The sequence below is a fragment of the Dryobates pubescens genome, chromosome 27 (assembly GCF_014839835.1).
Source record: "Dryobates pubescens isolate bDryPub1 chromosome 27, bDryPub1.pri, whole genome shotgun sequence".
In the NCBI taxonomy this organism is placed as follows: Eukaryota; Metazoa; Chordata; class Aves; order Piciformes; family Picidae; genus Dryobates; species Dryobates pubescens.
Window position 1 is genome coordinate 9,747,211 of NC_071638.1, and position 26,205 is coordinate 9,773,415.

The following is a 26,205-nucleotide window of genomic DNA, read 5'->3' on the forward strand; positions in this document are numbered from 1 at the left end:
AGATGGTTGCCAGTTCTGCCCAGTGCATTCCCCTTGCATACTCTGCTACCAGTGGCAAATGTTCTGTTCCTCTCGTTCTGCATCCTTAATCTCTTTGGCCAGTCCTGTTTCTCATCTTCTTGTGACCTGACAGCACATGCAAACCCACCTGTGCACACTGAGGCCACCCAGCTCTGCCTGTTGACTTGAACAAAGGCAGCAGCATATGCATAGGGGAGAAAAATGTCTGAATACAAGCAGCATGTAGAGAGAGGTTTCATACTACCCATAACTAGAGGAGGCAGCGCGGAATTTCTTGGGTCTGGATGCACTTTCCTTCTAAAACTTTGCCCACTTTATCATGCTTCTGAATGTGTTTAACATTCAGAAGAGCTTGCAGCAAATGAAGCCTGTAGCTTAATTGCCTGGAAAGTGAAGAACAATCTCTTTTGAAGTTGAATTTGTCATTTGCTCTTTACAGCCATGTGGTTTTGCCAGGGTGTCACAGTGGAAGAGATGGGCAACAACTGTTCCCTCTTAGAGTGTTGTTGAGGGAGCACAACCGCTCCCAGCTGCCTTTTCTCTAGGCTGAAGAATTCTGGTGTGTGTATTTGTTCCTTTTACAGGAGACATTCAGTAACATTCAGTGGTGTGGGGTTTTATCACTTTGACTGTGTTTTATTTGAGATCAGGAGACGTAACTGAGGAACTGGCTACAGCATGAGTTGTGGAGGGGTTTAATGATGAGTTTTTTGGTTTTGTTCTGTGTTTCTTTCCTGACAGTTCTCAGTATCTGCTTGTGTGTCTGTTACATACTGAGTTTACTATTGCTGTTGCTTGTGTCTACTCCAGCATTTACATTTTGGAGTTAATCTGTGATGATAATAAGCTCAGAGGCTTTTGCATATGTAGATTTTGAAGCATATCCCGTTTTTCTTTACTTGATTTGTGCTTATGAACACTGAATTTCGTTGCCTGTTTCACCCCTCAGGCACTCCCAACAGAGAAATCTTGCATCTTTTCACAGTTGGCTCTCACCTCTTCTGTTCTGACTAGTTCCTGTGGACACAGAATCACAGAAACATTCAGGTTGGAAAAGACCCTCAGGGTCACCAAGTCCCACCAAGAACACTACAAGGAGCACCACATCCAAACCACCTTGAAACACATCCGGGCTTGGTGACTGCACCATCTCCCTGGGCAGCACATTCCAAACTCTGACCACTTGACCTGAAAAAATGTTTCCTAGTGTCCAGTCAGAACTTACCCAGTGGCAGCTTGAGGCCATTCCCTCTTGTTCTGTCACTAATGACCTGTGAGAAGAGATCAGCAGCAACTTCTCCACAAGGTCCTTTCAGGTAGTTGTAGACAGCCATGAGGTCTCCCCTCAGCCTCCTCTTTTTCAAACTAACCATCCCCAAACTCCTTCAGTTGCTCTTCACCAGATTTATTCTCCAGGCCTTTCACAGCTCCTTTGCCCTCCTCTGCCCTGGCTCCAGCACCTCCACATCTCTCTCATATTGAGGTGCCCAAAACTGGACACAACACTCCAGCTGTGGCCTCCCCAGAGCTGAGTCCCAGGGGACAATCCCCTCCCTGCTCCTGCTGATCACAGCATTGCTGATCCCAGCCAGGATGCCTTTGGCTTTCTTGGCCACCTGGGCACACTGCTGGCTCCTCTTCAGCTGCTTGTCCATTAGCACCCCCAGGTCCCTTTCTGCCAGCAGTTTTCCAGCCACACTGCCCCAAGCCTGTAGCTTCTCCAGGTACATTAGAAAGCAGAACAGGTTTCTGTGGAACTCTTTTAAGTACCCCATTGGCTACAAAAGCTGTCAGTCAGGGTGCACCATTACTTCTCCTCTTTTCAGCAGCAATTAATTCCTGGAAGAACATTAGCTCTTGTTCTACTGTAGCTTAATTTCTTTTAAGAGGCTCTGGGGAATGCCTTTGTGAAATTCAGTGGGCTATCCACCCACTGTCTCTTCTGGACTTGTATTTTCACTTGATGTACTGGATTTGTGAGGTGTAACTACTTTACAAACCCCTTCATGAACCTTCCAAAATACTCAGATTTACTCACTTAAGCCCTAATTGTTTCAGACTTGCTGGCACCACTTCATTCAGTACAAATATCAAGCTTCCTGGTCTGGAGTTCTCTGGTTGGCTTTAGAATCTTCTTAAAGGTGGTGATTACCTTAACCACTGGTACTAGGGCAATTTTAAGTGAAAGATTATATATGGAACCTGAGCACTTTATCAATAGTTTCTGAAGAGCTCAAGGAGTTAATACCCTTCTAGTTGTGGCAGCTAGCTACTTTTTTCCTTTCTTTCCATTTTGTTGATTTATTTTTCAGTCCTATCAGTGCTGCTGTTTGAAACAGATTCTTGGAGTCTTGCATGAAGTGCTCTGACGTGAGACTTGTCACCATGCCTTTCCATGGTGAACACCAACAAAAATGGTCCTGCAGGGAAGCTCTTCTCTGAGTATGTCTCTTATAACTTGATCTATTGCCTTTGCAGATTCTTTGGCAGAATTCCTTACTCTGAAATGCTTTTGGCTTTTTCCAAGCTGTTTGTTAGACTCTTTCTTACTGTCTTGACTCTTAATTTCTTAAGCAAATATTCCAAAGTTGTCAGTTTTGTTTTCCCTTAGTGTGGTGTCTTTGCATAATGCTTTGGCTACATTCCCATGTCCCATTTATTTAATCCATGTTTTCTATTCTTCATGACCAGTAATCTCAGTTTCTATTTACCAGGCTGTCTGTATTAATTGTATCCTAACTCAGCTCCAAGTTTGTCACTTCTGTATTCCAGCAGGCACTGCTTCTTTGCTGACAGAGCACAGCAGGGATGTCCTATCACTGACTATACAGAGAAAGAGTCCCAGGCTGTAGATCTGGCAAGGACCCAGGGTGGTATATATACAGGACAGATGGAGCCTTACTAAGACTTAATCAGTTTATTGCTGACTCTGTCAACTTGCTTTTTATTAGAAGACTTAGAACTTGCCCAATTTGAACAGAGTTTAGCAGCAGTGTTCTTTCAGCTTTGGTGACTTGGTTTCCTTTTAATTCTACTCTAATTCTGTTCTTAAAAGTGAAGTTTATACTTTAGAATTCTGTCAGTTCTAGTTGCTGTTGACTAATGTTTGTTCTGGTTCTCCCTGCAAAGCAGAATAAATAGAGTTCTGTACTTCTAGGTGTTTTCACTAGTTTTCCTGGTTTATTACCCTGTTAAGAAATTTGAGAATAGGTGATTGCTGTGACTGTGGTAAATAAGACAATATTCAATCATAGAATCAACCAGGTTGGAAAAGACCTCAGAGATCATTAAGTCCAACTAATATGTAACACCTCCTGACAACTAAACCATGGCTCCAAGTGCCATATCCAATCCTTTTTTGAACACCTTCAGGGATGGGGACTCCACCACCTCCCTGGGCAGCACATCCCAGTGGGAAGAACTTTCTCTCTTCTCTCCCTTCTCTCTTTTTGGGAAGAACTTTCTCCTTGCCTCCAGCCTAAACTTCCCTGGCACAACTTGAGATGTGTGTTTTTCTCCCCCCTGACAGCAAAAAGGGCTCTCACTAGATCAAATATAGGCCTCTAAAATTAGATGGGCTGAATCCTTTCCTCTCCCAGGCAAACCTGGACCAATCAAGTCAGAATGGACATAGGGATCCATTGGAGTGTGAGATACCTGGTTTTGTGCCTGTAAGCATGGAAAGGGGAAGCTCTGAGTCACTTCAAAAATGAAGTACAACCTTGGTGAAATACATACTCTGAATCCTTCAAGTGAAAGATAGCAGTTTATAAAAATGAGGATTGTTTTGAGTGTCCTGCTGTGGAAGCGAAAGGTTGACATGTGCTAGCGCCACACACAAGCAAAATTTGCCCAGTTGATTCCTTAATTCCACGTTCTGAAACTCCAGATCATAACTATCACTGTTACAAATACTTTCTGACCTCAACAGTCATCTGCTAGAAACCTGCTTTTGAACTGGTGTTGCTGGCGTGAAAGTAGAAAGGAAGTTTTGCTCCTCAAGCATTCTGAAGCTGGAGACTCTGATGGGAGACTTGACTCACTCATTTTAAGCCACACCAACTGTTCTAATCTACCTGGTTGTGTATGACATACTGCTGCAAAGCCCAGGACCTCGTTCAAGACTCTTGCTCTCTAGTTAGAACTTGTGTGATCATCTCCTTCCAACCACTAATTTGTTTTATGTGTGCAATTTCTTGGAGTCCTTGCATTGCTCTTGGAATGTGCAGTAACAAGAAATTCAAGAGATTAAGAGGTTGAATAGTACCTAATTATTTTATGTAAGGTACAGTTCTGTAAGATTTGAGACAGTTAAGCACCCACAGAATCATAGAATGCACTGTCCCTGCAGTAAGCAGGGACATCCACAATCAGATCAGGTTCTTCAGAGCCACATCAAGCCTGATTTTGAATGTCACCAGGGCTGGGGTCTCCACCGCCTCCCTGGGCAACCTATTCCAGTGTTGTACCAACCTCCTAGTAAAGAACTTCTTTCTAATGTCTGATCTCAATCTGTCCTTCAGCAGTTTAAAACCATTGCTCCTTAAAGTCACAGTATCACAGTATCACCAAGGTAGGAAGAGACCTCAAAGATCATCAAGTCCAACCTGTCACCACAGACCTCATGACTGGACCATGGCACAGTTAATAACATTAGACAGGTTTGCTAGACAAGAAGCATCATTTGTGGCAGTGAACCTTGTCTTTATGCAGGATGTTGTATCATGTTCTTGAAATAAATCCAAATTATTTGTGTTATTAGGCTGAAGCTTGACCTTATTACTGAATTCCTTTGGAGCTGTTAATCTGAGACAACGAGAAGAAGTTGCTCCCATTTTCAACTCACAACACTGACTTGCACACAGCTGCATTGCCATGTCTTGTATTGCTCTTTTCTGTAGCAGCAATGCAGATTTTTGCTCTCTAAAAGAGGTTAGCTTGTGAATAGATTATAGAATCATAGAATTGTCAGGGTTGGAAGGGACCTCAAGGATCAGCCAGTTCCAACCCCGCTGCCATGGGCAGGGACACCTCACACTACAGCAGGTTGCTCACAGCCACATCCAGCCTGGCCGCAAAAACCTCCAGGCATGAGGCTTCCACCACCTCCCTGGGCAACCTGTGCTAGTCTCTCACCACTCTCATGGGGAAGAGCTTCTTCCTAACATCCAATCTCAATCTACCCATTTCTAGTTTTGCTGCATACCTCCCAGTCCTATCACTCCCTGACACCCTCAAAAGTCCCTCTCCAGCTTTCTTGTAGGCTCCCTACATGCCCCCTAGATTCCTGGCTAATCATTCTCTTCAGTGTAGAAATTGTCCACTACCTTTGAAGGAATCCTTCTTGTTAGTTTCAAGTGAGGACAGGATGAAATATCTTCATAACCAGCATTCACCTGGTGGTATAATTACAGACTACAATATTGACTCATGCCACAGGAGGAGTTCATTGTAGTTAACTTCAGCAGTGAACAGCTGGGGAAGTAATCTCAACCTGATTTATCTGCGTGACCATTTCATTACAAATTGTGCATTTAGCTGAAAGCCATCCAAGAGCCTATGAAGATGGAAGGAAAACCACATCTGATCTTTTTTTAACCTTTTGTTCTAAAATAGCTTCACATTTCACCATAACATTGCAGATGACTTCTGCAAGGAACGCAGCCCGGAGTCACTCCCCCAGAAGTGCTCTGTTGTAGTTCTGATGGCTTAAATACCATCCTTTGATTTAGATGTGAGCCAGCTCACTGACATTTCCTTCAACAGTGATCTATGTGCCAGTGTTACAAAGGTTTGACACAGGCAACTTGTGAGCTATGCTGAAAGCACCAAATAAAATGAAGTTAGGGAGTAAAAGTCTCTTAGTGACTTGTTAGCTGGGGGACAAGCTGCGAGGAATGCAAGGAGCTAAGGTATTGTGTGCATCTCCATTAGAAAACACAGCTGAAAACCTGCTTGACACAAGCTTCCCCAATTTTGTGCTGATGTCTTATGCCAAGAATATGCTGCCAAATAACCTCAACTCTCCCTGCAGTTCATCCACCTCTGTTTTGTATTCCCTGGCTTTTTGTTCTGCGCAGCAGCCTAGTGGCACCTAGCAGGGTTTTGCAGTTGCCCTCATTGTCCAAAGTATGTGGTATTGAGAGCCTGTCTCACTCTGGATAGGGGAAGAGACTCAGTACGTTTTGGGGTTCTCAGATATGCAGTGATCTTGCTGTGATACTTTGACTACACACTGCTGACTATGCCGATATTAATGTCTCGGTCTGGAGAGGGAAAGAGCCTCAGTTCCTTTGAGCATTCTGTGTTATGAAACTAGAGGCACAAATGAGGCCAGAATATCAACAGCCCTCAAGGCTATTTATTAACAGAATAAAGTGGACAGAACAGAAGGAGAGAGAGGGGAAAAGTAGAGAGAGAGAGAGAGGAAGGGAGAAGAGGGAGAAAAAGAAGAAAGGAATTGTATTGCTCCCCCGTCAGCCGCTAAGCCGGTTTGGGTCTGTGGAGGAAGGCTGCTGCCACTTTGGCTTGGAGGAGAGGTCATCCTTTTTGGCTGTGCTGTCCTCCACTGGAGCAGGGGAGGGAGAGACCCCCAAGTCCTTCTCTGAGCAGCCTCTTCAGCGCCATGAGTTGCAGCAGGTGGAACTTAGGACACAGAGAGAGGGTTCCTCCAGGTCTGCTGCTTCCAGGCTCCATGGTGATGTCTTTTCTCCTGTGTCTGTCTTTTTCCCTCCTGGTATCGTCTCCATTTTTCTTCTCCTGAGCAGGCATTGCTGAGGTCTTTTTATACAGTTTCTCAGTCACAGGTTTTTTAGGTATGTGTCCAGGTGGTGAATCCATTGTCCACTGCACCATCCTCCCTTTCCAGGATAGCTGATGGGTAGAGATGATCTTGTCTGTGCACATTCCAGAGAGTCCGTATCCAGTGGAGTCTGCGTAATACATATCAGCTATTGTCTAGGCAAGGAGCAAAGGTGATTTTGTCTTTGTTGATTCACATCTAGAGAGACAAGATTTAGTGTCTTACAGACCCTCATAGCTATTCATACCTCATCACAGCTTTTCAAAGGTGTTTTACATCTAGGTTTCCTGTAGGTCTTTTAAAGGAGATCTAGATGTATGTATTAAAGAATAATAATTAATCACAGTATCACCAAGGTTGGAAGGGACCTCAAAGATCATCGAGTCCAACCTGTCACCACAGACCTCATGACTAGACCATAGCACCAAGTGCCACGTCCAGTCCCCTCTTGAACACCTCCAGGGATGGTGACTCCACCACCTCCCTGGGCAGCACATTCCAATGACGAACGACTCGCTCAGTGAAGAACTTTCTCCTCACCTCGAGCCTAAACCTCCCCTGGCACAGCTTGAGACTGTGTCCCCTTGTTCTGGTGCTGGTTGCTTGGGAGAAGATACCAACCCCCTTCCTGACCACAACCACCTTTCAGGTAGTTGTAGAGGGCAATGAGGTCACCCCTGAGCCTCCTCCTCTCCAGGCCAAACAATCCCAGCTCCCTCAGGCTCTCCTCACAGGGCTGTGCTCAAGGCCTCTCACCAGCCCTGTTGCCCTTCTGTGGACACGTTCAAGTGTCTCGATGTCCTTCCTTCCACCTAGGGGATCATGTGGAAAATGACATGTGGTGAAGTAAGGAAAGGCAGTATCATGATGTGGTTGTATCCCAGGGTGCATAAATAAAAGTATGTCCAGTAGGGCTACAGAGGTTCTTCTCCCCCTCCAGGTGAGACTGCTGCTGTAAATGTGCCCCTCAGGAATGAGCGGCAAAGATATTAATGAATATGTATTAGTAGTTTATTTATGTATGAACTATGCAACCGGTTATTTATCGTAGACTCAGTAAGGTTGGAAAAGACCTCAGAGATCATCAGGTCCAACCTATCACCCAACACCTCCTGACAACTAAACCATGGCTCCAAGTGCCACATTCAATCCATTTTTGAACACCTCCAGGGATGGTGACTCCACCACCTCCCTGGGCAGCACATCCCAATGGCCAATTACTCTTTCTGGGAAGAACTTTCTCCTCACCTCCAGCCTAAACTTCCCCTGGCACAGCTTGAGACTGTGTCCTCTTGTTCTGATGCTGGTTGCCTGGGAGAAGAGACCAACCCCCACCTGGCTACAACCTCCTCCCTTCAGGTAGCTGTAGAGAGCAATGAGGTCTCCCCTGAGCCTCCTCTTCTCCAGGCTAAGCAACCCCTGCTCCTTTAGCCTCTCCACACAGGGCTGTGCTCCAGACCTCTCCCCAGCTTTGTTGCCCTTCTCTGGACACCTTCAAGTATCTCAGTGTCCTTCCTAAACTGAGGAGCCCAGAACTGGACACAGGACTCAAACCCTCAACTTGGAATGGTTTGGCACTACCTTAACTGGGAGGCAGAGGTCCCTTCCAACCTGTAATGTGCTGTGAGACTGTGATGTTCTTAAGAATCTGAATCAAAGTTGCATAAGTCAGCAGCATCCTGACTCATTCTGAACTGGCTGACTTTGCACTCTTAATTTACTTTAAATGCTTTTCATCTGTGTTGCTGGGAATGCAAAATACCCCACCCCTTGTAGTAACCTTTTAATGAATCCCCATGGTAACTTCTCTGTCTTAGGGAGTGCTGATGTTGCATGGTGGCCTTGTCTGATATAAGTGGAGGCTTTAAAGACACTGAATGAATTGCTTTGCACAAGTGAGATTGTTAGTTTTTAGTTCAGTTGTGTAGGTTTTAACAGAAACTGAGTTTCACAACAGCAGAGCCTGGATTTCTCAGCTGAATGGGCTAGGTAATAGACATTGCTGTAGCAGCACAGGTTTCTCTGCCAAAATCCTCCTCCTCTCCTGTGACCAAATGTAGTGCCTGTGCGTAGTGCTGCTGATCCATGCATGTTCAGTGGAGTTTATGTTCCCATAGGCTTCACACTTGCTCAGCAAATCTGATTCAACTCTGTTGCACACACACTTGGATGAGTGAAACCATGGTCCCTTTGCACCTAAGAAATCAGGAGGCTGGGAGCTAGCAGTTGCTGATGTGAGACTGAAGGGGATGTGGGTGACTGTACATGGGCTGTGAGCTAGCTGAAGCTTTTGGCTGGTGCTGTGTGGCCTTGAGGATGCAAACTGGGTGTCCCTACTTTGAGTTAATCTGACCTCCATCCTTCTAGGGAAATGCTGGTATGTGGTTATCAACATTTGTCTTCATAACCCTGATCAAAAAGAGAAATCACAGGCTCACAGGATGTTAGGGGTTGGAAGGGCCCCTGGAGACCTTCCAGTCCAACCCCTCTGCCACAGCAGGACCACAGAATGCAGTGCAGGTCACACAGGAACACACCCAGAGAGGGCTTGAAAGCATCCAGAGAAGGAGACTCCACAACTTCTCCAGGCAGCCTGTTCCAGTGCTCTGTGACCCTTACAGTAAAGAAGTTCTTCCTCATCTTCCTGTTTGTGAAAGGCATCATTTGTGTTTGGTGTCTAATTGTTGTCAGCATAAATTTGATTGCCTGTGAGAGGCAAACTTTTTGCCTTTTCTGAGGAAGAAATGCAAAATGATGAATGTCTTTTGTTTCAGGAAGGCATTTCACTCTCAGTGAATTACTGTAGCAGTGGAGTCTCTCATAAGTGAATGCACTCCCTTTGGTGTGCAGTGTGCAACTGCAGAGCACAGGACATGCTGAATCCAGCCTGTATCTGTGACAGCAAGGTGGTCTGGAGGCCTCTTACACATGCTTTAGGTTCATGGCTGTGCCTGGGAACCTCAGGGGTTTCAGCACAGCCTGCTCTTCTGGTACTTTTGGGATCCATGTGTAGAACAAGTGGGAAGCAAAGTCTCTAAGTTAAGATATCTTTTAGTAGTTTTTCTCAAGTTCAGTTGGGATCCTTCTATTAAAATTTTTCTTTTGGGAGGCTTTGTTTACTTCTCTTACAGGTGTTGCTACTGGCTGCTCAGCCTGCATGAGCAGGTGTTTGTTTCATTGGACATTGGGACACTTGAACATGTCCAGAGAAGGGCAACGAGGCTGGGGAGCGGCCTGGAGCACAGCCCTGTGAGGAGAGGCTGAGGGAGCTGGGGTTGTTTAGCCTGGAGAAGAGGAGGCTCAGGGGAGACCTCATTGCTCTCTACAACTTCCTGAAGGGAGGTTGTAGCCAGCTGGGGGTTGGTCTCTTTTCCCAGGCACCCAGCACCAGAACAAGAGGACACAGTCTCAAGCTGTGCCAGGGGAAGTTTCAGCTGGATGTTAGGAAGAAGTTCTTCATAGAAAGAGAGATTGGCCATTGGAGTGTGCTGCCCAGGGAGGTGGTGGAGTCCCCATCCCTGGAGGTGTTCAACAAAGGATTGGATGTGGCACTTGGAGCCACGGTTTTGTTGTCAGGAGGTGTTAGGTATTAGGTAATAGGTTGGTCTTGATGATCCCTGAGGTCTTTTCCCACCTGGCTGATTCTATGATTGTTTCACTGTTTCTCTCTCAGTTCATGAAGAGAGATTCACAGTCTGGGGAGTTAGCTGGTAGAGCCTTTACTGGTTTGGAGTCTTTACATAGCCAGAAGGATAGGAGGCAGTTCTTCAGGTTTCCAGCTGATGTTTTGAGCAGTCAGCTTGGGGGCCCATGTGAAGGAGGTAATTTTCTTTCCCATAATCATTTTTGTTTTGAGCTGGCATCACTTTCTAGCTGCTGAATGCTGCTTTGGAAAGATTGTTTTACATCTGAAAATAGGCAGCATGGACATTCTGTTTAGCTGTCAAAAATGATGATGCCTCAGTGGATATCTTCTCCCAGTCTCTTCCTAAAATTTCTTGGGAGTGGAAGGAGATTGCATAAAGTTTCTGTGGGCAGAGTAGTCCTTGGGTAAACACTCACTGACTGAAAAAGGATTTCCTTCCCTGTCTGCTTCTACAAGTAGCTGACACAGCCTGGCATCAAAAGCTTCTGTAAGGTATGGTAACACTCTTGATGACTGCATTTTTCTGCAACTCTGTTCTATAGGGAGAATGTTAATTAGTGCTGCTCTCATGCCAGGGACAAATCTGAAGCCTAGATAATGAAGTTTTAAGTACTCCTAGGGTATGTACAGAGTGTGTAGGGTTTTCTTCCGCAGTAATCTGCAGACAACAGGATCCCTGCTTTGTGCAAGGCAGAGAGAGGAGACAACCTGCTCAGGGAGATGGGTAGAAATGTAGACAGCTCTGCAGAAGTAAACTGCAACAGTTGTCAAACATTCTTGTGGCATGGATCATATCATAGTAGTATCAGTCAGGGTTGGAAGAGAGCACAAGGATCATCTAGTTCCAACCCCCCTGCCATGGGCAGGGATGTTTGTGTTACTCCTACTGCATTAGAGAATCACAGAACATTAGAGGTTGGAAGGGACCTCCAGAGATCAACCAGTCCAACCCCCCTGCCAGAGCAGGATCACCCAGGACAGTCTGCACAGGAGTGCATCCAGGCGGGTTTTGGAGGTGCCCAGAGCAGGAGACTCCACAACCTCTCTGGGTAGCCTGCTCCAGGGCTCTCTCACCCTTACTGGAAAGAAGTTTGTCCTCCTGTTGAGCTGAAACCTTCTTCTACCTGTTGTTCCTTGTCTTATAACTGCACACCACCCAAAAGAGGTAGGCCCCCTCCACTTGACCCCCACCCCTCAGAATGCCATAGTGGTCCTTACTCTGATGTGCATTTAGAAGCTGAGTACTCCAGTTCCAAAGTGGTGTGAGGATGAAGTGGGGAGCCTGCTTCTCTCCATCCTTGTAGTCTAGTGTAATTAATATGGTGGCTCAGGAGAGAGGAGGAATCTGGAATTCAGAGTTATTTGGTGGAGGCAGCCTGAATAAGGTCATACAGGTGAAAAGAGAAAGCTCACCTGGGTGTGAGCTCTGCGGCGGCGCTGAGCCTCTCTTAAATATTAGCAAGGTTTGCTGGCAAGGTTTTGGTGCTTTCCTGCATCATACCCAGGGACTGGTTAAAGAACAGTGTGCCAGGAACCATGTCCTTCCATGTAGCATGAACAGCCCAGAAAGAGACAAGTTCTGTCAATTGAATGTTCAGCTCCACAATATAGGAATGACGTTTTCTTACTCAGAGTTTTGTTCTGTAGGTGTTATTCATTGGCCATGTTTTAAAAAGGTAGAATACAGAATTAACCAGGTTGCAAAAGATCTTTGAGATCATCAAGTCCAACCTATCACCCAACACCATCTAATCAACTAAACCATGGCACCAAGTGCCTCATCTAGGCTTTTCTTTAACACTGCCAGGGATGGTGACTCCACCACCTCCCTGGGCAGCACATTCCAATGGCAAATCTCTCTGTCTATGAAGAACTTCTTCGTAACCTCCAGCCTAAACCTCCCCAGGCACAGCTTGAGACTGTGTCCTCTTGTTCTGGTGCTGGTTGCCTGGGAGAAGAGACCAACCCCCACCTGGCTACAACCTCCCTTCATGTAGTTGTAGAGAGCAATAAGGTCACCCCTGAGCCTCCTCTTCTCCAGGCTGAGCAACCCCAGCTCCCTCAGCCTCTCCTCGCAGGGCTGTGCTCCAGACCCCTCCCCAGCTTTGTTGCCCTTCTCTGGACACCTTCCAGCATCTCAACATCTTTCCTAAAGTGAGGAGCCCAGAACTGGACACAGGACTCAAGGTGCGGTCGAACCAGTGCTGAGCACAGGGCAGAATGACTTCCCTGCTACTGCTGGCCACACTGTTCCTGATGCAGGTCAGGATGCCCTTGGCCACTTAGGCATTCTGCTGGCTCATATTCAGCCTACTGTCAGCCAGTATCCCCAAGTCCCTTTCTGCCTGGCCATTCTCCAGCCACTCTGACCCCAGCCTGTAGCACTGCATGGGGTTGTTGTGGACAATGTGTACAACCTGGCACTTAGATGTGTTCAATCTCATGCCCATGGACTCTGCCCATCTGTCCAGCCTGGCAAGAGCCCTCTGCAGAGCTCTCCTATTCTCTAACAGATCAACTCCTGCCCCCAGTTTGCTGTCATCTGCAAATTTACTGATGATGGACTCAATCCCTTCAGCCAGGTCATCAGTAAAGATATTGAACAGGATGGGGCCCAGCACTGATCCCTGGGGGACACCACTGCCAGCTGGAAGTGGCACCATTCACCACCAAAGATCAGGTGGATGCCAATTAAACAAGGCTCTTTTAAAATGTGTTGGTTCCAACTTGCCAGAGTGCAAAGCAAAGGAAGATCAAAACACAAAAAAATGTTCTCAGGCTACTTAATAACTGTGGGTCAGCTTTGGTCTTGCTTTATTTTACCAGGTTCCTGTTTCAGTTTGTTTTGTAACTGATTAATGGGTGGTGATAACTTCAGGCTTTCTTAACACTTGTAGAAAAGAAGCTTGTTTTTAGAATGACTGCTTATAAAAGAGATTTAGGTGAGTAAAGAGTGTTCAAGGTCATTCCTAGGAAATCCAAACCAGGAAAAAAAAAAGAGCAATGAATCTCAGAAATAGATGTAAAACCTTGGCAGCTAGGAGAAAAGCAGAGATGAAAGAGCCTGGAATTGTTTAGTCCAACAGGATGGCATTTAACAAGTCCAAGTGCTGGGTGCTGCACTTTGGCCACAACAACCCCATGCAGTGCTACAGGCTGGGGTCAGAGTGGCTGGAGAGCTGCCAAACAGAGAGGGACCTGGGGGTGCTGATTGACAGCTGCCTAAACATGAGCCAGCAGTGTGCCCAGGTGGCCAAGAAGGCCAAGGGCATCCTGGCCTGCATCAAGAATAGTGTGGCCAGCAGGAGCAGGGAAGTCATTGTGCCCCTGGACTCTGCATTGGTTAGGCCACACCTTGAGTCCTGTGTCCAGTTCTGGGCCCCTCAGTTGAAGAAGGACATTGAGACACTTGAACGTGTCCAGAGAAGGGCAGCGAGGCTGGGGAGAGGCCTTGAGCACAGCCCTGTGAGGAGAGGCTGAGGGAGCTGGGGTTGTTTAGCCTGGAGAAGAGGAGGCTGAGGGGTGACCTCATTGCTGTCTACAACTACCTGAAGGGTGGTTGTAGCCAGATGGGGGTTGATCTCTTATCCCAGGCAACCAGCACCAGAACAAGAGGACACAGTCTCAAGCTGCGGCAGGGGAGGTTTAGGCTGGAGGTGAGGAGAAAGTTCTTCACAGAGAGAGTCGTTCGCCATTGGAATGTGCTGCCCAGGGAGGTGGTGGAGTCACCATCCCTGGAGGTGTTCAAGAGGGGATTGGACGTGGCACTTGGTGCCATGGTCTAGTCATGAGGCCTGTGGTGACAGGTTGGACTTGATGATCCTCAAGGTCTCTTCCAACCTTGGTGGTACTGTGATACTGTAAAAGTATTCTGTCCAAGTAGAGGTCTGTGATGTTTTAGGGGCTATGTGCCTTTAAGAAACCACAAAGTTGAAGACCTCCAGAGGCTAGAGGATGTCCAGGAGCTGGACCAGGAAGTGTATTTCATTCCCAGAAGTCCTGCATCCCTATAAAACTGGCTGCAGACTCAGTTTTCTTCCCATTTTCCCTCCCTCTCTCCTCCTGGGAGGATGCACAGGCTACTAACCTCTTGTGGGAGAGGCCTGGTGTTGTCCTTGGCAGTACTGCCAGTTGTGCCTGGAGCTGCCAAGCTGAACTTTTGTTGTGTTACAAGGGTGTGGTCTGGGGGCTAGAGAGGCTGGGGGGGGTAATGGGCAATGAAGTTTTAGAATTGTTGGCATGGTTTAAGAGTGGTTTGGGTGAAGCTTTGTCTTAATGAGCCTCTGTGTTAAGCCCAGCCTATGGATTTTGGTGTATTTTATATGCTGTGTACTGTTGCATGTAGTTGTGAATAGCCTTTCCATTTAAACTTTCCATTCTATCCAGTCCTTTGTGTCTGCAATTTTCTTTTCCCCCTTTTGGAAGAGGTAAAAGAGCAAACCCGTCTCACTCTAAACTAAGACAAGGTCTAGAAAGTGGTGCAAGTGGCTGAGAGCTACAAATGATGCTTTATGCTTACTGAGAACACCTCTTAGGGTGCTTCTAGAAAGAGTGGCTTCTGTGGAAATCATAAGTAGAGGTTTATTTCCCCCTTGCACGTTGAAAGCATTTCCATTCAAGGTTGAACTTGTGCTGCATTCCATGAGAAACCTCTCTAGAAGTTTTAAAGAGGTTTAGGATCAGGCATGGAAGGTAAGTGTTACCTGTATCACTATAGGTCCTGATTAATGCTTACTTTTGGGGGGCTTTGATGGGAAAGGGAAGAAGTGTATTTCATCCTGATCCTCCTTTTCACAGCTGCAGTTATCCCTGGTTTATACTAGGATCAGATTGCCCTTCTGTTGCCAAGCATTCAGATGTTATCTCACTTTAATATCAGAGAGAAACTCCATCTGCATTGCAGAGATACATAACTCTCATTTCCAGGTAAATGACACTGAGAAGTGTTACTGGGGTTAGGAAGAGGAAGTAGATGGAATTAATGGAGATGTGGCTCGTGAAGGCAGTTGGAGTTAACTTCAGTGGAGGGATGGAGATAGAATCTACCTGTTTCTTGTTATGTAAAAAGGCATGAAGCCTCAGCAACAGCCCTCCTCCCTTCACGTAATGAAGTTCTATTTTGCTCACATCTTGAAGAGCATACAGGAAACTTGGCAGCAAGGCCATCATTTGATTACATATGAAAAAATGGATTGCTTTGATCACTGAATCACAGCATGTTAGGGGCTGGAAGGGACCTCCAAAGACCATCCAGTCCAACCTCCTGCCAGAGCAGGAGCACCTAGAGCAGGTCACACAGGAACACATCCAGGCAGGTCTTGAATCACTCCAGAGAGGGAGACTCCACAACCCCTCTGGGCAGCCTCTTCCAGGCCTCTGTCACCCTCACAAGGAAAAAAATTTCTTCCTCCTGTTTCCATGGAACTTCCTCTGCCTCAGCTTCCACCACTGCCCCTTGTGCTGGCATTGGGCATCACCTAGCAGAGCCTGGCTCCAGCCTCTGGGCACTCACCCTGCACATCTTTATCAACAGCAATGAGGTCACCTCTCAGGCTGCTCCTCTCCAAGCTACAGAGCCCTCAGCTCCCTCAGGCTCTCCTCATAAGGAAGATCTTCCACTGCCTTCATCATCTTTGTGGCTCTGTGCTGCACTCTTTCAAGCAGTTCCCTGAGGTCCTTCTTGAACTGAGGAGCCAGAACTGGACACAGCACTCCAGATGCAGCCTCAGCAGGGCTTTGATGGCCTAATTCCAGTCAGGTTTTAACCTTGCATGTTAAGGAAAATCATTATGCACTCATAATATACACTAGTGTGTAGTCAAGCTATAAAACACTGCCTGTGTGCTCCGTGCCAGTGCATATGGCAGCGTCCTCGACCAGCCTGATTTAATCCAGGCAGTTTGCCTTAATCATTTGTGAAACTTGTAAGCAGTCTTGTCAGGGATTCCAGTGAATGGTTTTCACAGTCCAGCCAACTCCAGAGTTTGTGCATGTTTAAAAACAATGTTTGCTGGTGCATTTTAACTAGCAGATTTGTAATGGCAGGGTTGGTTTAATGTTTGGGAGTCTTTGTCGGACACTTGTAAACACAGACAATTTTATTTATTTAGAGCCTGGTGACCAGCTTGTCTGTGTCATCTCTGTATTGGCCAGATGAATCATAGAATCACAGAATTGTCAGGGTTGGAAGGGACCTCAAGGATCATCCCAGTTCCAAGCCCCCTGCCATGGCCAGGGACACCTCACACTACAGCAGGTTGCTCGCAGCCACATCCAGCCTGGCTGCAAAAACCTCCAGGCATGAGGCTTCCACCACCTCCCTGGGCAACCTGTGCCAGTCTCTCACCACCCTCATGGGGAACAACTTCCTCCTAACATCCAATCTCAATCTCCCCATTTCTAGTTTTGCTCCATTCCCCCCAGTCCTATCCCTCCCTGGCACCCTCAAAAGTCCCTCCCCAGCTTTCTTGTAGCTAATCTTGTAGTTGTATAAACTATTTCTGTCTTTCTTTCTTCTTCTTCTTTCTAGCAGATACCAGCTGGTAGCTTTTGCTTGGCTGTTGCTGACCATGGCTGCATTCTTGTTGTGGCTAAGTACTAACAAGCTACTCTCTCCTTTTCTCTCTCTTTTCCCTTGTACATCAGGCCGGGACTGGAAGGAGAGGGGGAAGCTATTGGTAACCCCCTGGTTTTGTCCAGGGGGGTTCTTGTGCTGTTTATAAATTGTAAGTACATGTAAATATTGTATATTTTGTACATATTCATTACATTTCACATTTCTAGCTTGTAGTTTGCTTGTAAATAGAGCTTCATTTGCTTCCATCCCACTGAGCGAGTCTAGAAGCTTTTCCTCATGTTGAGGTGGAACCTCCTGTGCTGGAGTTTCTATCCATTGCCCCTTGTCCTATCACAAGGTGCGAGTGAGCAGAGCCTGTGCCCTTCCCAGCCCTCAGATATTTATAGACATTGATCATATCCCCTCTCAGTTCCCTCTCAAGACTAAACAGCCCCAGGGCTCTCAGCCTCTCCTCACCAGGCAGTGCTGCAGTTCCTTAACCATCCTTGTAGCCCTCCCTTGGACTCTCAAATAGATCCTTGTTTCTCCTGAACTGGGGAGCCCAGAACTGGATGCACTATTCCAGATGTGGCCCCACCAGGGCAGAGCAGAAGGGGAGGAGACCTCCCTGGATCTGCTGCACACACTCCTCTGAATGCACCCCAGGACCCTATTGGCCTTTTTGGCCCCCAGGGCACATTGCTGTCCCATGCAGAACTTGTTGTCCACCAGCACTCCCAGGTCCTTCTCCACAGGGCTGCTCTGCAGCAGATCACCTCCCATCCTGTACTGCTGCAATTTATTCTTCTTTCCCAGGTGCACTTCTCCTTGTTGAACCTCATCAGGTTCCTCTCTGCCCAGCTCTTAGTTTGTCCAAGTCTCTCTGAATGGCCTCACAGTCTTCAGATGTCTCAGCCAAGCCAACCCAGTTTGGTATTGGCAGCAAATTTAAGGATGAGATGAAACTGCTGGAATCTCTTCACATACATTAGAGTCAGATCAACTTATCACTCATTGCTGACTCTCTTAAAGCTAAAATTCAGGATGTTACAGTCCTCTGTGTAAAAGCTCTGATAGGCAAATCCTTAAACAACAATAGTGGAGGGCAGGATGAAATCCTTTCAAGCTGCCACATGTTAGACTTGTGTTCCCTTAAACTCACTAAGCTGAGAGAAGAATGCAGATGGAAAACTCAAGACAAGCAGACCAGAAGCATAGACTCATTCAGACTGGAAGGAATCTCAGGAAGTCTGTATTCCAACCCTTGTGGACAGAGCAGGGTCAGCTCTAGCAAATTGCTCAGGACTATGGCCAGTTGGGGGTTTTTTATTATCTCCATGGAGAGGAACTCCTTAACCTCTCTAGGCAACCTGTTTCAATGTTTAATCTCCCAGTAAAAGAGTTATTTCTTGAATCTAAGTGGAATTTCCTGTGTGCTAGTTTCTGTCTCTTGTCTTTCTCTCCGTTGTGCCCTTTGTCTGGGCACAATTCTTTACACCATGAGGTGTGTATATACACGTTGGCAAGATAACCTCCTGAGCATTCCCTTCTCCAGCACTCTGGGCTTCTCCTCATGTCAGATGCTCCAGACCTTTGATCATCTGTGTGGCCCTTCACTGGAGCCTCTCCAGTATGTCTTTCTCACAGAGAGGAGCCCAGAACTGTATCCTTCACTCCAACTGTGGTCTCACCAGAGGGAGAGGGGAGCAGAGGGCAAGGGAGGTGATTCTCCTCCCCTACTCTGCTCTGGTGAGACCCCACCTGTGGCACTATATCCAGTCATGGAGCCTCTATTACAGGAAGGATCTGGAGGTGCTGGAAGGTGTCCAGAGAAGGGCCACGAGGATGAGCAGAGGGCTGGAGCTGCTCTGCTATGAGGACAGACTGAGAGAGTTGGGGCTGTTCAGTTTGGAGAGGAGAAGGCTTTGAGAAGACCTGCTTGTGGCCTTCCAGGATCTGAAGGGGGCTCCAAGAAAGCTGGGGAGGGACTTTTGAGTGTGTGAGGGAGTGATAGGACTGGGGAGAATGAAGCAAAACTAGAAATGGGTAGATTGAGATTGGATGTTAGGAAGAAGTTGTTCCCCATGAGGGTGGTGAGAGACTGGCACAGGTTGCCCAGGGAGGTGGTGGAAGCCTCATGCCTGGAGGTTTTGAAGGTCAGGCTGGATGTGGCTGTGAGCAACCTGCTGTAGTGTGAGGTGTCCCTGGCCATGGCAGGGGGGTTGGACCTGGATGATGCTTGAGGTCCCTTCCAACCCTGACAATTCTATGGTTCTATGATCACTTCCCTTGACCTGCTGGCAACACAGCATTGAGGATCCCATTTGCCGCCTTTGCTGCGAGGGCGCGTTGATGGCTCTTGTTCAACTTGGTGTCCACCAGGATGTATCTACCTGGACTACCAGGTCTTTTTCTCCACAGCAGCTTTTGAACAGGTCCACAGCCTGTCCTGGTGCTTGAGGTGGTTCCTCCCCAAGTGCAAGACTTTGCATTTCCCTTTTTTTGCACTTCTGTTAGCCACTTTTCCAGCTGATCAGTTTCCCTCTGGATGGCAGCATGGGCATCTGATGTATAGTTAGCCACACATCCATATTTTGTATACACACATACATAGAATAGAATACATAGAATACATAGAATAAACCAGGTTGGAAGAGACCTTCAATTTTGTGTACACTGTAAACTTGCTAGGAGCATACTTTTCCCCCTCACTCAGGTCACTGATGAGGACATTAAACTGTGCTGGCCCCTGTGTCAGCCACTGCGAAGTGACTGGCATCCAGATGGACTTTATTCTGCTGATCATAACCTCTTGAGTCACTTTGCACTGCACCTCAGAGTCTATTTACCTGGTCTGTATTTCAGGACTTTGCCCATACATGTTATATGGGGAGGTGTTGAAAGCCTTCTTAAAGTCAGGATAAGCCTCCTCTGCTCTCCCTTCATCCACCGAGCCAGTCAGCTTCTTACACTAGGCTCTAAGATCAGTCAGGCCTGATTTTTCCCCTTCATATATCCTGCTCAGGGGCTTAGGTAAGGACTGGCCTTACAGGATCTTCCTTCTTGAAGACAGGAGTGGCATTTGCTTCCTGCCAGACCTTGGAAACCTCCCCCTGCTGCTGTGTCCTTTCAAAGATAACATACCCTTAGTAAACATTAAAAATAGCATTGATGCCCTTTAAAATTCTGTTTCCTTGCCCTTTTAGAGGTAAAACGAGGCTGGTGTTGCCCAGCTGGGAGCTGCTCCTCCTCAGATGCTGTCAGCAATGATAAAAGAGTTTATCAGTGTTAAAGCAGCAATTTTACACCCCTTTGTGGGTTTCTTTAAATAAACTCCCAGGGCTTGAATTTGTTCCTTGTGCTAGGGAAAAGTGTAGCAGCTACTGCAGAACTTCAAAATGCTTCCTGGAGTCAAATAACCTTTAAGATTTCCAATAATAAAATAATACTCCTTTGGATCCTATTTTCTTTATTTTCTACCTTGTGTGCTTACTTACAAAGCTGTTAATGAAATGGCTACTGAAGGTAGTCTACTGATTTGTGGGATTCCCAGAGTGGAGAGAATTCTTTCATCTTGAGAATTCACTTGCTCCTTTCTCTGTACTTAGTAACAGAAGGAGTCAGAATTTCCTGCTTTGTCATTATTGTCACAGAATCACCAAGGTTGGAAGAGACCTCAAAGATCATCAAGTCCAACCAGCCACCGCAGACCTCATGACTAGACCATGGCACCAAGTGTCACATCCAATCCCCTCTTGAACACCTCCAGGGATGGTGACTCCACCACCTCCCTGGGCAGCACATTCCAATGGTGAACGACTCTCTCAGGGAAGAACTTTCTCCTCACCTCCAGCCTAAACTTCTCCTGGTGCAGCTTGAGACTGTGTCCCCTTGTTCTGGTGCTGGTTGCTTGAGAGAAGTGACCAACCCCTTCCTGGCTACAACCACCCTTCAGGCAGTTGTAGAGAGCAATGAGGTCACCCCTGAGCCTCCTCCTCTCCAGGCTAAGCAACCCCAGCTCCCTCAGCCTCTCCTCACAGGGCTGTGCTCAAGGCCTCTCCCCAGCCTCATTGCCCTTCTCTGGACACGTTCAAGTGTCTCAATGTCCTTCTTAAACTGAGGGGCCCAGAACTGGACACAGGACTCAAGGTGTGGCCTAACCAATGCAGAGTCCAGGGGCAGAATGACTTCCCTGCTCCTGCTGGCCACACTATTCTTGATACAGGCCAGGATGCCATTGGCCTTCTTGGCCAGCTGGGCACACTGCTGGCTCATGTTTAGGCAGCTGTCAATCAGCAGCCCTAGGTCCCTTTCTGTTAAAAATTCTCCCCTGACTCTTTCCCTCATATTTGTTGATGTTGGGAAGACTTTTGTCTATGACTAATAAAATAATTGGTTCCTCTTCTTGCAGCAGCCTAAAAAGGATTTGTGGGCTTTGTTTAATCTGAGCCATCGTTTGCGAGTTGAAACCCGTCTTCGTGTTCCTGTGTGATCAGACTGGTAGTGGGAAGCTACAAGCATGGCATTATTGGTGCTAATATAGTCTGTGGTGGGTTGAAAATTCCACACACCCCCCAACATGAAATTTGCCAGAAATGAAAGCTGTATTTACAGGCAAAACCACAGTCTACAATGGAATGCAAGGAATATGTGCAAAATATCCAGGAGCTACAATATTGACAGGGATTTACAATTGATAAACAGCACAAGGACAACCCCTGGTCAAAGAGCAGGGGAAGCTACCAGCTTCTCCCTCTCTGCCTTCCCCTTACGCCCCTGTACAAAAGGGACAAGAAAGAAGGGAGCAGAGAATCACAGAATCACCAAGGTTGGAAGAGACCTCAAAGATCATCAAGTCCATCCTGTCACCACAGACCCCTTGACTAAACCATAAGCATACCTGCTCACTGTCAGATGCCAGGAGAAGGCCACTTCATTTAGCCTGGGAGAAACGTGAGGTGAGCCAGGTTGCAGCACTTGGATTAGCACAGTGAAGAACATACCTTCCATCACCTAGCTGATATCTAAGAAATGGACCTGGACTGCTTTGCCAGCTTCAGTTTTTGTTCTGTCTGGAAGGGCAGCAGTGAGGCTGAAGGAAGTGCAGTGGTTTTGCTCTTCTGCCCTTGGACAGGCAGAAGAACAGCTAGTAAAGTGCACAAGCGTTTCTGTATCGGCAGTGGCAGTGAAGGTGCGTTGCTGGCAGGCTGGTAGGCTGCATGTTCTGGATGCTGGGGGATGCAGTAAGTGCAATGAACCCAGAAGCTGTTGTATAAAGATTCACAGGATCACAGGTCACAAGATGTTAGGGGTTGGAAGGGACCTCTGGAGATCATTCAGTCCACTCCCCCTGCCAGAGCAGGACCAGAGAATCCAGCACAGGTCACACAGGAACACATCCATATGGGGACTGAAAGTCTCCAGAGAAGGAGACTCCACAACCTCTCTGGGCAGCCTGCTCCAGTGCTCTGTGACCCTCCCAGTGAAGAAGTTCCTCCTCAGGTTGAGGTGGAACCTCCTGTGCTGCAGCTTACATCCATTGCCCCTTGAACTCAGAGCTGTTGCTCAGCAGCAGTAACACTGTGATGATAATCCTGATATTCTCTCTCTTCCTGGCAGCAAAACCAAGCAAACCCGAGTGGTGCAGCAGCTGGTTTGAGTCATGAGTGTCTTGCTTTTAAATGCAGGCTGCTTTTTCTATGCAGTGGTAATGTATACCAAAAAAAACCCAAATATTAATTTTCCTTTCTCTTTCTTTTAGGACTCCTCAAGGATGGTTTCAAGCAGGTATAAAAGGTATGAGATCTTGATGCACAACACATTTCTATACATGTATAACTGTGACAGAAATAAAGCCAATGGAAGGGAAGGCATCCTGGCCTGTGTCAGAAATAGTGTGGAAGTCATTCTGCCCTGTGCTCAGCACTTGTTAGGCCACACCTTGAGTCCTGTGTCCAGTTCTGGGCCCCTCAGTTTAAGAAGGACATTGAGACACTTGAACGTGTCCAGAGAAGGGCAACAAGGCTGGGGAAGGGTCTGGAGCACTATTCTTGCTTCTTCTCTTTTGCCTTCTCCCTCTTTCAGAGTTGTTCCTCATCAGAAGTGGCATCTCTTACCTCTCCATTGTTTTTCACTGGTTTCCATTTCCCAGCCCAGCTAGACACCCTTTCCTCTCTCCCCCTTACCAACTTATATTTAACCACTGAGGCGATAGTCATCTCTTGTAGTTCTGTTTTCTTGGAGCTTTTTCCTGGTTTGCCTCCATCCTCTATCTGACATCTAGTCCTGGGTTACTGATGCCATCCTGGGCATTCCAGTCCCTTCCTTTTCCCTTCTCATAGAGCTCTTTTCATGTCTATGTTGAGATACCCAGCCTCCTGAACCTAACAAGATGAGAGACTGAAGAGAAGAGAAAAAGGATCTGTGATTTGTGCTCTCAAGGAATTGCTACTGTCTTGGTATGTTCCAGGACACAAGGAATCTTAAGGGGGCTACAAGAAAGCTGGGGGGGAACTTCCTAGGTGTCAGGGAGTGATTGGACTGGGGGGATGGAGCAAAACTAGAAATGGGTAGATTGAGATTGGATGTTAGGAAGAAGTTGTTCCCCATGAGGATGGTGAGAGACTGGCACAGGTTGCCCAGGGAGGTGGTGGAAGCCTCATGCCTGGAGGTTTCTAAGGCCAGGCTGGATGTGGCTGTGAGCAACCTGCTGTAGTGTGAGGTGTCCCTGCCCATGTCAGAGAGGTTGGGACTGGCTGATCCTTGAGGTCCTGACAATTCTGTGATTCTATGATTCTAACTTGTGGTGGGTTGAGATTTCCTGCCCAACATTAACTTTGCCAGAGCAGCCCATTTGGAAGCAAATGAAAGCTGCATTTACAGGCAAAACTGCAGCCTGCAATGGAATGCAATGAATGTGTACAAAATATCCAGCATTTGCAATATGGACAGATATTTACAATTAATAAACAGCACAAGGACCCCCCACCCTGGTCAAAGACCAGGGGAGGCTACTAGCTTCTCCTTCTCTGCCCCCTTCACCCCCTGTACAAAAAAAGGGGAGAAAGGAGCAGAAGCAGAAAAGTTAATACCAAAACAATGCAGCCAAGGTCAAGCAGAGGCAAGTTAGGATCTCTCAAGAGTGAAGAAGTGAGAAGAGAGAGAACTTGTTTTGGTACAACCAGTCTCATGGGAGGTATCTCTCCAATGGGATGGTTTAGCACTCTGTTTTCCTCTTTACACCCAGTGGTGATTTATTTACATTTTGCTACTTTTCTGCTCAAGAGCTGTGAAAAAAGTTTAAAGGCATAGCCTAAAACTACCACAGAATGGCACAGATTGTGCTACCTGTTTAATCAGTCACACTGGCTGCTTTGCCATGTATGGAGGCAGCAATCCATGGTTAAACATCTCTCTGACATTGCTGAGGAACCAGTTTCACTGAGTGTCTGTTGAGTGGTAGACATGTTTACAAATGGAGTCTGCTGGCTGCTCTTGTGTTATTCCACTTCTCTTCTGGCTGACTTGGACAAACTGAGCCTGGTTCCTTATGCAGTAAAGTAAATAAAAGTTTGGGATGAGGCTCTCAGTCTAGAATTGTAGTCTGTTCTCTGAATTTAAGTTAAAAATGCCCACATTTACACCCCTGAAGTCTGTGGAGGGCTTTTTTTTGGTAGCCTCTCAAGCCCAAATGCAGTCTGAGTGCAGGGCAGATTGAGAGTAGCTCTGAGGAAAGAGACTTGGGTGTAGTGGTTGATGAGAAGCTCAACCTGAGCTAGCAGTGCACTCATGCAGAACAGAAGGTAAATCATACCCTGGGCTGTATCAAGAGGAGTGTGGCCAGCAGGGCAAGAGAGGGGTTTCTGCCCCTTTACTCTGCACTTGTGAGACCCTACCTCAAATACCGAGTCCAGATCTGGTGTCCCCATCATAAGAAGGACACAGAGCTGTCAGAGTCCAGAGGAGGCCATAAAGATGATCCAAGGGCTGGAGCACCTCTGCTGTGAGTATAGGCTGAGGTTGTTCAGTCTAGAAAAGAGAAGGTTCCAGGGGGCCTTCCAGTACCTGAAGGGATCCTACAGGAAGGCTGAAGAGATTGTTTTAAGCTGAGGGATCTTAGCAAGAAGGTCTTCAGTACAAGGGTGGTGGAACTCTGGAATAGGCTGGCCAGCGAGGCTGTGGATGCCTGCTCCCTGGGGCATTCAAGGCCAGGTTGGATGAGGCCTTGGAGCAGCCAAGTCTAGTTGAGAGCAGTCCTTGCCCATGGCAGGGAGGTGGGAGTAGATGATCTCTGAGGTCCTGCCAACCTGAGCCATTCTATGATTACCTGCATAAAATATTTTCAGAAGAGGGTGATGGTTCTGTTGTGACCTGGACTGGTACTGTAAGATCTATGAAGTGCATGACCAGAATCTTCAAGGTCCTGTTGACTTGAAGGCCAGAGGACATACTCATGACAGTACTGGGACTTGTGATCAGCCATTTGTCCTGTCTGTGAGCTTCCTGTCTTAAACTCTCTGTGTGTGTCCTTTGGTTGTCCTAGTACACATCAACTTCCTCACCTGTCATTTTCCTCTCAGCTTTCCTTAGTGTGATGCACCTCACCTTGGCCATTCCAAACTCCTGTTACTGCAGCTGGGTCTAACAGTTAATGCACTTACTTTAAAGCACCAAGTACACTGCTGTTAGGTTGCATGGTTTAGTTGATTAGGTGGTGTTGGATAATAGGTTGGACGTGATGATCTTGAAGGTCTCTTCCAACCTGGTCTGGTCTGTTCTACTCTACTCTACTTCTACTCTACTCTATTCTATTCTATTCTATTCTATTCTATTCTATTCTATTCTATTCTATTCTATTCTATTCTATTCTATTCTATTCTATTCTATTCCATTCCATTCCATTCCATTCCATTCCATTCCATTCCATTCCATTCCATTCCATTCCATTCCATTCCATTCCATTCCATTCCATTCCATTCCATTCCATTCCATTCCATTCTAATGGTTCTCTGATTCAGGTCTGATGCTAGTAGCAGAGTTGGTGTCACTGCTCAATTTTCAAACAAGAATGAAGAAGTTCACTTTGTTTGTTGAAATCACAGAGTCATAGAATTGTCAGGGTTGGAAGGGACCTCAAGCATCATCCAGTTCCAGCCCCACTGCCATGGCCAGGGACACCTC

General features: G+C 46.9%; 1 protein-coding gene across 1 annotated transcript in view; it reads left to right on the forward strand.

Annotated features, from left to right (window-relative positions):
- PAWR (pro-apoptotic WT1 regulator) overlaps positions 1–26,205 on the forward strand; it is an 85,894-nt gene that overhangs the window by 48,281 nt on the left and 11,408 nt on the right. Inside the window, exon 4 of the mRNA XM_054173916.1 lies at positions 22,787–22,821. Within this exon, the coding sequence (XP_054029891.1) occupies positions 22,787–22,821 (35 nt within the window). The remainder of the gene's footprint in view (positions 1–22,786; positions 22,822–26,205) is intronic.